Source organism: Leptodactylus fuscus, chromosome 6, assembly GCF_031893055.1.
Source record: "Leptodactylus fuscus isolate aLepFus1 chromosome 6, aLepFus1.hap2, whole genome shotgun sequence".
Lineage (NCBI taxonomy): Eukaryota > Metazoa > Chordata > Amphibia > Anura > Leptodactylidae > Leptodactylus > Leptodactylus fuscus.
In genome coordinates, this window is record NC_134270.1 from 100,390,285 (window position 1) to 100,405,467 (window position 15,183).

Sequence of the window (15,183 nt, forward strand, 5' to 3'; positions counted from 1 at the left end):
GCGTGTGGGCCCTATAAAAACATCCCCCCTACCCCTGGAGCCTCTGATTTCATTACCATGACTCTATGTAAGAAGTATTTTTGCAGTAAACAGAACTAATTTACCCCCCTCGCCTCCTTCTTCTTCTTTCAAACAGCTGTTGACATCTGTAATTCAGGAACAATCATGAACTTTCCCCGCAATGCGCCTGGCTTTAAACACATCACAGATCAGCAGCAGTAAGAGACTCAAGGTAAAGTTCTCCTTAGCATCAGCAAGGTTTAGAGGATATGGCGGCTATATTCATCATTTCATGACTTATAAAGCAAAACTCTGCTCTAAACTGCGTATCTCTTTCTCAGTCTGCAGAATATAACTTTGTATTTGTTCCTTCCCATTTCCCCCTGGTCTGGCTGCACGGTATACTCCTCTTCTGAGTGCAATGGATGTAATATAAGCCTGTGTCGCATGGAGAGGCAGTCTTCTGCATAGCACACTGAGTTGGCTATGGCTACTTCACTACATGCACCCAGAGGGTAGTCACTCAAACAGGAACTCAGGTGGTTGCTAGGCAACCTTAAGTAACAAACCATAAGAGGGATACTAAATCTTAAAGAAGTATATAAAAATGACTTAGCCCTCTAGAGACGTGTCCCTTTTAAAATAGAGGGCCAAAGGGAACTGAAAATCTGCGACAAATAATTAGCTATAGCTCTAAGGTGGTGTTCTCCTGGGGAGGGCTTATGATCTGTTTACTTGGCTTTGAGCTTTGTTTGGCCTTACTATTGATGTTCCGCACTAAGTTAAGGTCTTTTGAGTCTGCCGTCAGACTCTTTAGTTCTGTTCTGTCCTTTTTATCTTGCAGAAAAAAAACAAAAAAAGCGGTATCCAGATTTCAGCCAAATCTTCCATGGAACTGGAGCAGGTCATTCTGGACATTGGTGAGAGTCCAAGTTGTTAGACCCTCCTTACTGGAACCCTGGTGCCCCTGTGAAAGAGTTAACCTGCTATTTCCAGTCATGAGGGGAATTAGTGGCCCATATAAATTGCCTGTGGTTGAAGTCACTTTGTATTAGTTCCAGAGATGTGGGTTTGCAGCACTGAGAAAGGTCAGTGAGCTGGAGGGGGTGGGGAGAAAACGGAGCTACTGGTTTTCTTGTCTAAAACAATCTTAAACTCTGGAAAAAAAAAAAGTTCTCCCTGTAGGAAAGTGTGTCTGAAATGATGCCCTATGTAACGTGGGTGGTGACGTTCATTTATACTCTTTAGGATTAGCTTCTTATGGCCCAGTGTCATGTTCCCCAATTGTCAGCTTGTAATTGTTTTGTATGTGTCTCATTGTCCTATATCACAAGTGTTAGTGTGTGTCATTGTTTTGTAACACAAGTGTTAGTGTGTCATTATCCTATTTCCCAAGTATCTGTGTATCACTGACCTGTCTCCCGATATAAGATGGTCCTGTACCCTGGGTATAAAGGGTTTATTCTTCGATTTTAGCTTTACAATATTGCACTCACTTACCAAACACTAAAGTAAATCCCACTGAATTCGTCTTTATATGCAATTCTTTTCAGACCGCTGAACTTATTGGTAGTGAAGGAATTTTTTTTTAAGTTCTTAGTCTTTGAAATGCAATCTAGTCATGACTGTATACGTTACATATATTCCATTGGGGACAAAACAGACCAAACACAATTGATTTTCACTCGGGTCTGAAAGAGGTGAAGGCTCAGGGGTCACATTTTAAATTCTTTACTGAAGCATCTGGTGGAGATTTAAGAGGTCACAGAGCAGACGTTATTTTCAGAGTCACCTTACCCCTTACCCCATCATCAATCATTATTAGGTGGCTTCATGCTGGAGGATTAATCCAGAGGTAGGTGAACTCCGCCAACCTGGAGCTCCTACCTTACCCACAACTTATGTCACCAGCAGCAAATGTAAGGAAATACTTTTTCAACGTCCCTGCATCAGAATTAACCAAAGAAGTACTGCTAGGTGGTAAAACAAAAGACAGAAGAATCCAAGCACCGTGTAACAGGTTTTTTTTTTTGTTGTTGTTTTTAATGTGGATCCTCAAAAACAAAGCTACAAACAATTGTCCATTAATATGCTGGTGCTGAAAATTAGGCACAGACAGGGCCATAGCTATAGGAGATGCATGAGTGGAAAGTGCTACCAGATCTTACAGGCTGAGGGGGCCAAAGGCCTCTCTACATTATAATATGACACCAGTATCATAGATAGGGCTGCACTTACCAAGTGCTATTACAGATTTTGACTTGGGGTTCAGAAGTTTCAAGTTATGCTCCTGGGCAGAGGTGCCACCAATCTAACAGACTGACACTGAGACTATTAAGTAACCTCATCCTTTTTTGTTCTTGTTTTTTAGTATTGCCTTTTGCTCTGATGGGCCCGTTTTGGCCCTCTTTTGCCTTCTTATTTTATCTGCCTTGGCAATGTTTATATTGTGTCATACGATATTGGTCAAGGGCATCCCCCTCGTCCTCTCATGCTACTTAGGGTTTGCTTGCCCTTTTCGATACCCTCATTATTTGTGTTCTGTTTTTATGTTAGAAAACTTTAATAATCCCGATTATACATAAGTAATCTCATCCTGTTCTAGCAAGATCACGGTTTCATTGTTTGTTGGGTTACCAGGATTTATTGACCATCAGGTGCCACATTACAAGAACATAACAGGGGTATATTAGAGAGAGACAGTACAGGGAATGGGACAGCCATTCCTTTATCCGCTAAGAAATCTGGGTAAGGAATATACAAATAAGACCTCATTGGTGGAAAAGAGGAACGTGACCTAGGACCACCTTTTAAAAGGTAGCTCCTTATACATTAACGGATGATTTTCAAAAAAAAAATCCTTAGAACAATATCTGGGAGTAAAGCTAAACCAGAAAAGCTCCTCCAAAAGGAAGAAGAACCAATTCGCATACAGCTGCTTCAAGGCTATTGCCTCTCATCAGTGCAGAGCTGGGTACTGTATGGCTTTGTGACAGGTCCAAAAGATGTCTCTTGAGCACATTGCTCTTTTCCACCAGTGTTATCTTAGTGGCATATTTCTTATCTGGAATATAACTACTAATTACAAAAAGTTTGATAGGAAAAAATTTTTTTTGCCTCTTAAAGGGATTCTATCATTAAAAAAAAGTGTTTTAAACTAATAGCTCGTAGGAATAGCTAAAAGCTATTCATCTCTTACCTCTAACTTGAAGGTCCGTACCACCAGTTTTGAATGTTTCTTCTTGCTACCGTGTTTCCCCGAAAATAAGACAGTGTCTTATATAAAATTTTGGTCCTAAAGATATGCTATGTCTTGTTTTCAGGGGATGTCTTATTTTATTTTTGTGTGCTGCTGCCACCACTGCGCTACGCTGAGATGCTCTTGCTGCGCAAGGATTGTGTAAAGAAAAACATTGCAGCTGGCTGAACGCTGTGTGCGGTGCTCCGTGTGCACAGGAAAGCCAGCTGCTGCTGTGATACTGTACGTTGTATCCAGTGTTCCTGCCGCTGTGGGATGAGCTGGGAGAGTGGACCCTCTGCCGCATACGATGCTTAGTGTATGCACAGCAGGCAACTCCCAGCTCATCTTACAGCAGCAGTAGATACAACGTATCACAGCACATGGAACATCGTGCACAGTGTTCAGCCGCCCGCATTGTTTTTCTTCATACAATCTTTGCGCAGTAACATTATTATTGGGGGATGTCTTTATTTCGGTAGGTGCCTTATATTAGGCAACTCATCAAAACTTCTGCTATGTCTTACTTTTGGGGAAGACTTATTTTCGGGGAAGCAGGGTAATTGGGCTCAGACAGCACAGAGGGTGCAGCATCCCAGCACCACCTTTCTTCTGGTCTTTTGGGCATTCTCCTCCTCTTCTTACAGGAGACTACCGCAATATGGGCAACAAAACAGCTGATTGTGCATGTCCATCGGCCATTTTGGGGTGGTGTCATGTAAGAAGAGGAGTGAAGAGGAGGAGAATGCCGGACAGAGCAGAAGAAAGGGGGCGCTGGAATGCTGCGCTCATACTACATAGGACACGGCCCCTGTGTTGTCTAAGCCCAATTAGCATAAAGAAGAAAAAAGAAAAATTCTGAAACGGCAGCGTGACCACCATTGTGTGGAGGCGGATTTTGAGGCGAAATCCGCTGTCAAAATCCGCCTCCTTGCCCCCGTGTGAACTAGCCCTAAGGGATGAATAACTTTTATAAAGGTTATTACTATGTGCTTTTAGTTTAAAACCATTTTTTTAGTGATAGAATCCCTTTATATACCATATCATTGATTTATGCCAAAGGTCCCCCTCTGAGATTTCAAGGAAATCAGTTGGCATAACTCAGAAAAGGTCAAAGTATTTTCATATATTGTTCTATTGTTCTTATGTGTCTTAAAGGGGTATTCATATCCAGGATCATATTTAAACTTGTAGCTTAAACTAACTGAAGTGTTTTATCCAATATATTGCTTTATCTATCTTGCTCTGTTTGCCAGATAGAGCTGAATACAGATGTAGCAGAGTTAACTTGAACTTCTACAACTGGTTACTGCTGCATGTTATCACAGAAGGCAACAAAAGTCAATGTAAAAATATACTTTGTTGTCCTCTGTGACACAATATCATCCTTCATCAGTTTAACCAATTGCAGAAGTTTGGGTTAACTCTGCTACATCTGGACATCTCCTCAGTTTTTACAACTCATTGTCTATGCTTCAGACCACCTATTACCTAGTTCTGGTGGTCTGGGATGACTGAGTGCCTGTTGTTGGCAACCTATGTTCTCCTTCTCTAGAAAGTGCTACCAGCTGCGGAGTGCTGGTACATGCCAGGACAGTGCTTGATCCATGCCTCTGAGATGGGAAACCCATGTACCCACATTACAATACCATGATTTCTGTATTCTTGTGTTATGTCAACAAGTCTTCAGCTAAATGAATATCTAACCTGATGACAAACCTCTCCTATGGGTATCTAACTGAAATCCAATTGTTTTAGCACATAAAATGTCCTGATCTACTAAGTGTGACATCCCTTCAATAAAGGGATGGGCAATAAATTTCAATATCTCCCACTTGCTTTAATGAGCCTTTTGGTTGTACAATTCAGATGAGTTCTCAACTCTGATTCTACATTGTGATCAAGCAACATATACTTCCGTCATAAATCTATGCCAACCACTCTCCCATCCTGATGGCATAACTCCCATTACGAGCCCATTACTACTTCATTCTACTGATATGTGAGGGCCTCCATTGGTGACTTCTTCTGATGGGTATCAGTGAACCTTCCCTTTGATAGTAGGCATAGCCATGAAACATGACGATGGGACTGGTTTTGTATCTCAAGATGAAATAAGATACTGTTTTATTTCCATTCTGTACAAGCTCTTGGAAGTTACTGGTTCTCCTTGTAGAGACCCAGCAGATGTAATGAGTCTTACAAGCAATGCTCCCTGGAAAATGGTTATGCAAATTAGCTCTCTTCCAGAAGAAAGAAAAAAAGTTTTATTTCTAGTTCCACCTACATTCTGTACAAGGAAATTATTTTGTGGATTTGACAACGGTCACAGAAGACAGAGGACCGCATTTGAATATCTTAATACTATCCATGAACTCCACATATGGACTGCCAGTGACTCCAATCTGACACAACCGACCAAACTGAAATGTCTCCAAATATTGTTCATCTTCCAATTCCATCCTGGGTTTGTAGCTACCAATGAGATCCTATAACTCCAAGATAAGGAATCTGACATTCTGTGCAGTCTATGGACTCCAATCACAATGCACAGTATAAAGCTGACATGTTACTGCAGAATGCTATATCTCTGGGACTCTAAACACCACCCAGAAATAGTACAGGACATGGAATGTGTAGTGAAAGTTCATAGCGCAGTAGTAGCTCTGTGGTGAGAGCTCCTTCACGATTGTTGGATCAACAACGGCTGTGGATCTTGAAAATGGGACCAGATAACTGTTAATGACATCCGCAGGTCCTGACCACCATGTTCCTGTATTTTTTAAGTATCACATTGGAGCTGTCGTCAAAATAGAGAACAGAAATGGCAGTGAGCTGAGTGGGGGCACAGCAAGGCTTGGGAACTGTGTCCGGGCTGATAAAATGAACCTGTATTGAGATGAAAAAGCAAGTTTGGGTTATGAAGGACCTTCCAGCCAATATGAAAACTTAGTGCTCATATATTAAATGATATCACCCCTAAAGGGTAATCTAGCACCTCCCTCAGGAATACGCAACTGTTAGCATCACATTGCAGAGCACATTACAGTGATAAGCAACATGCATGTTTGTTACTTTTATACGTTTGGAGAATAACAACTTTGAAGTCTTATACAAATGAGACATTTGGTGCACTGGGGGTGGACCTTTAGCCCTGGGAGCACTGCTCTTGCTGCTCAGGTAGGATGGCAGTGGGAGGATCGCTGAAGGCCGCCCCTGTGCACCAACAGCCTTGTTTCCATAAGACTAAAGTTTTTTCTCTCCAAATCTACAAAAGGTGACTTACATAACAAGACTAAAAGTGCTCTGTAACATGGAGGTGACAGTGGAGTATATTCAGGGATGTGGTAGACTCCCTTTAATTAAAAAGATGACATCCCTGTCTCATTAAAATCTAAGGCTTTCCCTTCCCATGCTTTGCACTGCAAATTTGCCTGATCATATTGACTGCTGTGAATAAGTACAACCTCAGAAAGGAATCCCAACAATTTAGTTGTGTCTGTTATTGCAGCAACCCCAATTCACTAAAAAACTAGGGCTACACAGTGATTTTGGCAGAAATGGGACCAAAGATTGCCAGGTTGTCTTGTGACTTCTTTACTCTCAAGTTGAAAGTGCTGTGACCATGACTTCAAGTCGAAAATCATTGGACGCAACACAGAGCGGCACAATAGGGGTAGCAATGCAACTCCATTTATTAACAATAGTGAATGAGTCACAAGACGACCTGGTGATCTTTGGTCTTGCAACGGAAGTCACTGCCAAAATTGCTGTGTAGTCCTCGCCCGACAGAGTTGGGCTGCACCACCAAATAAAACCCATTAATAGGTTTAATGATATTTCTGCAAGAAAGCAAGCACGTTATTCTATCAGTGAGCAACAATTTAGTCTCCATGACCAATATTTTCATATGTAAACTTCTAGACTATTCCACAATACAAAACTCACCAGTGTTTGTACAATAGCATGGTTTGTCGCATTCATGTAGGAATTTAAAGGAAAAGCGCATTCTCCTTCACAGTAATATGCAGCATAACCTTCAGGAGCTATGATCCAGTCCTGTGTGAAATACAGATGACATACAATTAAATCCATACTGAAACTTATTCCACACAAGATCAATGGCAAATATATAGCTATGATGTTGCTTAACTACATTTTCCTTAAATTTGCTGCAGAGTATACAGTATATCACATCAACCTGTTGCACCAGCTTAGAGTGACTTATGAGACTCTATGGCACTGCCCAAGTGACATAAACTGAAGTCTTCCACTCAAAAAGTATTCAGCACCTATCCTATACAGTATAATAATAAAGAGTAAGGCCTTCAGATACAGCCCCGTATTAACATTTGATCATGTTAATAAATAAGGCCTTTGCTCACCCCCACCCTCCAAAAAAAGGAAAAAAAAATTCTAGAAATAGAATGTAAAAAAGGTACCTGCCATCCCAGGTCCCGAAAGCTGACATATAACTCGTGCTTCTTACAGGCCTGTTTCTGATCCGTACTGGTGTTCTCTGTAGGGATATAAAAAAAGATGGAAAGGTGAATTCTGGATCAATGCCCCCAATCTGCTAAATCACTCAATCCATCCATCATTCTCCATCCACAGGTAATGCTGCTCGGAGTCTCCAGTCAAATGTGAATGGCAGATTGTGCTGGAGGTGAAGTGACTCGTGAAGAAAGGGAATTCTATATCTTTTATCCATAGAGAAAAGGTTGAATATATACCTGCTACATTTGCCACTCTCAATGCCTCCTGGTTCTTTGGTGCTTTGGATCGGTTTTGGTTGCGCTGCTTCCCACCTGTTGATCGAATACTACGCAAGTGAATCTCTGTGGCTTTAAAAAAGGCCACCATAAATGGTTGCTTGTTGTGAGGTCCGTTGGTCCCAATCAAACCGGCTAGTTTTGGGTTGATGCTCTGACCTAATGTACAAAAAGACAACTGAAACTGGTAGAGCAAAAAAAAACAAAAACAAAACACACTTTATAGGATATACCCAATAGACCGATAAATAAGACAAAGCTAACATGAGATAGAAAGATTTCAGTACGTTCAGGTTTTCTGTGGTACATGCCATGGTATATGCCACAGATCCTTTGAGTACACAGAAGGCATTGAGGCTCATTTAAAGAAGTCCCTTTATGATGAGTGTTTTTCAATACTAGACAAGTTGTTAGTGACAAATCTCACTGGAGACTCTAAGTATAGGAGAATTGAGAGTCAAACCTTGCAGAAGTTGCGATGGCAACCACATCAGTGGTCATCCACATCATCTTCCTTTTTGTAAATCTCAGCAAACACAATCCAGGGGGGGTTTATTTACTCTTATTTTTATTGGGGAAAAAGGGAGCATTTACACTTTTTAACTTTTTTTATATTTTAAAAAATACAATGCTTCAGTAAACTGAACCTTTACATTGGCATACTTGGTGCTGCGTTTTATGCCTGTATATATGTCATTGCACAGCTGGTAACAGTGCAGTGTGATATGCTACTAGCTGAATGTATTTGCTTGAGACTGCTATAGACAGTAGCTTTGGAGGTATCTGGTTGGAGGGTACTCAACACCAAGGGCTAGTGCCCATAACTGTCTTTCTCGACAAATCTGAGGGATCAGTCACTGGTCCTTTAATCCAGGTCTCAATACAGTAAAACAGGTAATAAATAAAACAAGTAACCACACCTCCACCACTGACTTGATCCAAAGGGTTGTACAGAGTTCACCATCATTTAACACAAGAAAAATCCCCCCCACCAAAAAAACCCCAAAAACCTGTAAAACCGTGTTCCTCAGGAGAATCTTAAATTCCAGCCTTAGGTAATTTATTCAGTGCAGAAAACAAACGCAGTCTGTAAAATGTGTTACTAGATTGTGTGAGATACTGTAGACATTCATGGAAGGGAGGGGAAGAGCAGGGGTACAGCTACGACTAGCAGATCACATAGCACCTACAAACCACTTACTATGTGTCAGGGTTGCAATCCACTAGTCATCAAGATTTAAAGGGGTTGTCTAGTTTTCAATAGATAAAATTTATTTAATATTCCTTCAACTTTGTGATATACTCTGTATATACTTTTAAGATCTATGCTTGCTGTCAGTAAAAAGGAAAACTCTTTCATGAATACAGAGGTTGAAGACCCCTTCTGACCAACAATTCTAGTCACAAATCTGCAGTTGTTAGATTGGTTCCTCAAAAATTACCATCTATTGTTGCTGTAAATGAATGATATGTCATAGCTTGCATTCGGTTTTGTTACAGTGTGTCAGTGTAGGTAGGAGCTTTCAGATCATGATAAGCAGTTCTCACCATGTGATGTTGATCACACATCTGCAAGGCTCTCTATTACCTGTGTAGTCAGCACATGACTAGGACACATGTTTCCATTCAGTGACTTGCAGAAAGCTGTATGAACTTGATGCATAGAAATTATAATACCGCTATCCACATGATGAGCATAGGAGCCCTGGTTAGGCTAATGAGAGCAGCACTCACTTCCTGCGACATCTGCAGACCAGAGAGCCGGTGGATCGTACAGTACAGCGTCTGCCCAGGATACCAGTGAGGGCAGGAGACACAGCTCACATGCCGGCCTCATTATCCCAGTGGGTTTTTTCTTTCTTTCTTTCCTGACATTTTTTTACGAGTAAACACAAACTTAACTATCTTCCGGATGCCATTTACTGATAATATCTGCTGCGGTTCTGAAGAACACATGCAATGATCATAGGTTTCTTGTTAACTTAAAGTCTTCTCCACACACACAGATTTTTGCTATTTTTTAAAGCTACACGCTTAAAGAGGACCTTTCATGTCCTCAGGCAACTGCGGTTTTATATACCGCTAGAAAACCAACAGTGCGCTGAATTCCCGTTATGTGCCCTGGGGCAAGAGATATCAGTGCCATTACTGACAGCTCTTTAGTGTCAGAGGGACGTTTCTGACAGTCTGTGAGGAACGCCCCTCCTAACAGTACAGTCCATAGTGCTTAACTGTCAGAGGGGGCGTTCCTTACTGCCCATAGACTAGTACTGTGGGGGCGTTCCTCACCGCTCAGCGTCTGTGTTTCCATAGATATAATTTCCAAAACTGTGACTATTTTAGAAATCGCCACGTGTCCACACCACATATTCGCTAGAATCACATCCACTTTGCTCTGACTGTAAAACACCGCATTTTTTTCTGCGGCGTTTACGCCATGTGGGGCCATGACCTAACGCACTTTTAATAGCAGTTTTTATTTGTAACCTTAACAACATGAGTTTTTTTTTCTCGCAATTCTGTAAAAAGCTTATGAAAAAAGATCCGAAAAAAGCCATATCTACAGCATGCTGCTAAAAATGCTGTGCAATAAAAATTGTTATAGGCTTTACAATACATTTTTCCGCAGTCATTCTAGTCTAAATGTGTAATGCAACCATAAAGATAAATGTAGGTACAACTATTGCAAATCTGACTTTTAGGAACAGAAAATGTAAAATCTTAACATAAACAGATCTGTTAAATGACGGACACCAACAGATCTGAGGAATCCCATTCATTATAATGGGGTCCATTGGGTATCTGTTACTGTACCGGTTATTTTGCGAAACAAAAGAAGACATGCCATTTTTAATGAAGTCTACAACAGAGATTTCTAATGTTGGTCAAGTATTCCACCCCTTTGAGACACATTTATGCACCCCGGGTCACTGCTAAGGCCTGTAAATGGACTACAGCATTTTGTGGAGTGGGCCGACATCACAACACTGGGCTAGAGAGACCCCAGAGTATAATAACGATTCATGGGTAGTGAACCCCAAAAATTTCAGGTTGGGCTGAAACTGAAATTTTTGTGAAATTCATAATGAACCTGGCTCATTGCAAACTGGTTCTAATACCTTGTATGAAAATGTCTTTCTCCATCACTCACCATTGTTGCTCTCCACAGACAGCTGAAGGCCAAGGTTTTGCTGTGGGATGAGTACCCAGTGATTGCTGGTGGCAGTAATATCAAAAACCAGCCAGCCTTCTTCAGCCGCCCAGATGGTTCTCGAGTCAAGCAGGAACAGGTCGGAATCCCTGTGGAAATACTGAGGATTAGATGATGTGCATGGCATAGAGCAAAAAATATGTAATACAGTGACCTATAGTGTGTTACAATGTATAAGGGCAGTTAAAATTTATCTATGCAAAGTCAAAGCTGTTTAGTCCACAGAAAATAATCTACTATAACAGAAGCTCAGAAGTGTAAAGTATTAGACCTACAGTGTATATCTTCAACCACTGGAGAGATCACTCTGCACAGAGAAATAAATGATCCTGAAGTTGCTATGACTTCTATTATCTTTCTATTTGCTATTCTGAGCTTGTATGTGTTCTGTCTTGAAATATATTACTGTATTATCCATGCAGCTGTAACACACTGAACTTCCCCATGGTGGGACTATTAAAGAATTATCTTATCTAATCTAATGAAATAAATCATTGACACTATATATTGATAGATTCAGGTTTTTTTTTAGATTTTGAGTATCAAATACCTACTATTTCTGGATCCCTGCTTGGGGTCTGGTGCAAATGAATGAAGAATAAGCATGACTCTTAATTTTTCATTGCCCTGCTTGAAACTTTGCCTCCCATTGAAAACAATGAGACAGTCAGGGAGAAATCTGCCACTGATTTTGTGGCTGAATCCGCCTCAAAATCAGCGGCACATTTTGCTATGTGAATGGGCCCATAGAGCATTCCTTTAGTACACATGCAATTATAAAATTACTTTCAGAAAAGAATAATGCACAAGAATGTAAGAAACTTTTCAAAAAATCTTATTAAAAGGAATGTATTTTTTTTCTATTTATTTATTAACCATAGACAGTGAAATACATCTCTTATTTCTAATCTGTTTGTATTGTATGATTGTAGAGTTTATTTATTTTCTGTATACAACTATGGGGGCTGCCATCTTGCCTGAGATTTTCCTTTGTTCTTTTAACAGCATTTAATGATATGCTTTACAACATAGTCATGGCCATAGGCAGCAGTAGTCTGTAGCCAACTCATTGAGGTTTACGGAAGAGTTTTCTAGATATGTTCTGTGCAGGGAGAGGGATTAGACATCATCTAACATCAGTAGTGGATGTAATGATGGTTCACAATTGGTATTATCTGTAGCGGTTTGAACTTCTGTAGTGATCCTGTTTGTCTCATTTGTAATGTAAATGTAAATTGCTGCAATAAAAAGCCTAAAGATAATGACATAGAAAAACTAAATAAAAATCAACAAAAATTCTTAAAAAATGTGTTTAGAATAAAAACTTAGTTTACAAAATGGCTACTTTTGGTGATGCATTCCCTTTAAGGCCGGGGCCCCATGTGGAAATAACCATGGTGTTTTAAAGTTACAGTAATTCCTGTCATACAGCTATAATGAAGGAGCATAGCCTGCCTAACTATATATGTATAGTGTCTTAGATTATTTAGACGAATACAGAGCGAGTAAGGGCTAGTTCACATGGGGCAAGAGGGGGCGGATTTTGATGCGGAATCCGCCCCCTCACAATGGAGGTCTATGTAGACCACTAGCGTTCTTTTTTCCGCTAGCGGTTTGTTCCCGCTAAAAAAGAAGTGATCTGCCCTTTCTTTACGCGTATTCCGCGGCTGATTCAGTCACACCATCCGCCTCGCGACAGCACCCTCCGGACTAGGCCCATTCATTTGGATTTAATCCAGAGCGGAAAGCAGTGATGGGATGCCAGTGCACTGCACCGGCATCCCATTGCGGCAGCCGCAACGGAATGTGTTCACACGGAACCCCGTGTGAACTAGCCCTAATTAAACTGCCCCTAACAGGTAGATACAGCGGGTGCAAAAATAAGTATTGAACATGTCACCAAATGTCTAAGTAAATATGTTTCTAAACGTGCTAATGACAGGAAATTCTCACCAGATGTCGGTAACAACCCATCTAATTCACACAGGCAAAGAAATCAAACCATAAATGTCTGCAAAATTACGTTTTGTGTAATAATAAGAAATGACAATGGAAAAAAGTATAGAACACACTGAAATGCACTTAATACTTTGTACGAATGTCTTTGTTGGTGATGGCAGCTTCAAGACACCTCCTGTATGGAGAAGCTAGTTGCATACATTGCTCAGGTGTGATTTTGGCCCATTCATCCACACAAACACTCTACAAGGCTGGGCTCCTTCTATGAACTCTGAACTTTAGTTCCTATTATAGATTTTCTATTGGATTCACTTCAGGTGATTGGCAGGGCCATTGGTGCAGCTTTATTTTTCTCTCTGAAACCAATTGAGGATTTTGGGATCATTGTCTTGCTGAAATGTCCACCCTCATTTCCTCTTCATCATCCTGATAGTAGTCTTTATCAAGAATGTCTCGGTACATTTGTCCATTCATACTTCCTTCAATCACATGAAGTTTGCCAGTGCCGTATACTGAAAAACAGCCCCCATACCATGATATTCCCATCTCCAAACTTCACTGTTGGTATGGTGTTTTTGGTGTGATATGCATTGCCTTTTGGCCGCCAAACAAGAGTTCAATTTTTGTCTCATCTGACCAGACTATATTCAATAGTCGCTCCTAGTATTTCACAGTAGAGATGAGCGAACACTGTTCGGATCAGCCGATCCGAACAGCACGCACCCATAGAAATGAATGGAAGCACCTATGACGCTAATCCGTCATAGGTGCTTCCATTCATTTCTATGGGTGCGTGCTGTTCGGATCGGCTGATCCGAACAGTGTTCGCTCATCTCTATTTCACAGGCTTGTCTTTACATACATGATAAACCTATAAACCAACAAAAATGAGTGGACCCCAAACAAAACAAGCTTACAGAAAAAAACAGAGACCATTAAATAAATCATGTATAAATCATTTATTACAAAATTATGAAAAAAATTATGAAAAAAAATGTAATAAATAAAGTAAAAGACAAAACCTTACATGATGGAAAAAAGACACCGACAAAACAAACAGTCCCCAAGGTATAGACTAACAAATGGGCCAATACAAAATTACTTAAAGAGGATTAGAAAAAAAAAATCATAATGATAAAGTGCTAGTTCAGTGAATAATTATGTAAAGTAATACAGTAAAACGCAGCAAATCACCACAGTGAATATAAAGAAACACTCTTCTTTGCTATATAAAGTACTGGACAACAAATACCAATCTAATATATGACATACAGTATCTGTTGATAAGATGAAGTAACAGGGAATGCAGTCAATGATAAAGCCAGTGGTAAGTAAACTGCACAGCAAGAACATGTTATACCATCTAAATCTATGGCATATATACTAATATAAAGGAGCAACTAAAGATGCAGTGAATAGAAAGCCTGACAGTAATTCATCTACAAGACAAAAGAGTATCTTTACATACACTTGAACATGCTTTTTGTTCAGCAATGGAGTCTTGTGTGGTGAGCGTGCATACAGGACATGGAGGTTGAGTGCATTACTTTATTTTTTTCTGTAGCTCTCCTCAGGTGGTCCTTGGCTCTTGGACAGCTCTTCTGATAATTCTTTTCACTCCTCTGTCTGAAATCTTGTAGGGAACACCTGGTCGTGGCCGATTTACAGTAAAATGATGTTCTTTCTACTTCCGGATAATGGCCCCAATCAGTGGCGTAACAAGTGTCTTGTGGGCCGGGTGCAAACTTTTGTCTGGGTCCGTCAGAGCCCCCTCCTGGCTTGAATTGTTTGCAGCATCTTCGGCCATCTTCCCGACGTCTCTGCTGAGGCCTGTGATTGGTCCTCAGCGGTCACATGGGGATGTCATTACGCTGCTGCGCCCCATGTGACCGTCACATGACGGATGACGCTGGAGAGGTGAGTATACCTATTTATTATTTGAAGTCACCTCCCCGGGCTAGTATCTATTTTCATTTACAATTTGTATAGTGGTCAGGGAACCA

At 40.6% G+C, this 15,183-nt stretch overlaps 1 protein-coding gene across 1 annotated transcript in view; it reads right to left on the minus strand.

Annotated features, from left to right (window-relative positions):
* Positions 1 to 5,253: 5,253 nt before the first annotated feature.
* Positions 5,254 to 15,183, minus strand: part of BMP7 (bone morphogenetic protein 7) — a 66,739-nt gene continuing 56,809 nt past the window's right edge. Inside the window, exons 3-7 of the mRNA XM_075276863.1 lie at positions 11,162 to 11,310; positions 7,972 to 8,169; positions 7,681 to 7,757; positions 7,187 to 7,297; positions 5,254 to 6,127 (exon numbers count right to left, since the gene is read on the minus strand). Coding sequence (XP_075132964.1) covers positions 5,978 to 6,127; positions 7,187 to 7,297; positions 7,681 to 7,757; positions 7,972 to 8,169; positions 11,162 to 11,310 — 685 coding nt within the window. The 3' untranslated portion in view covers positions 5,254 to 5,977. The remainder of the gene's footprint in view (positions 6,128 to 7,186; positions 7,298 to 7,680; positions 7,758 to 7,971; positions 8,170 to 11,161; positions 11,311 to 15,183) is intronic.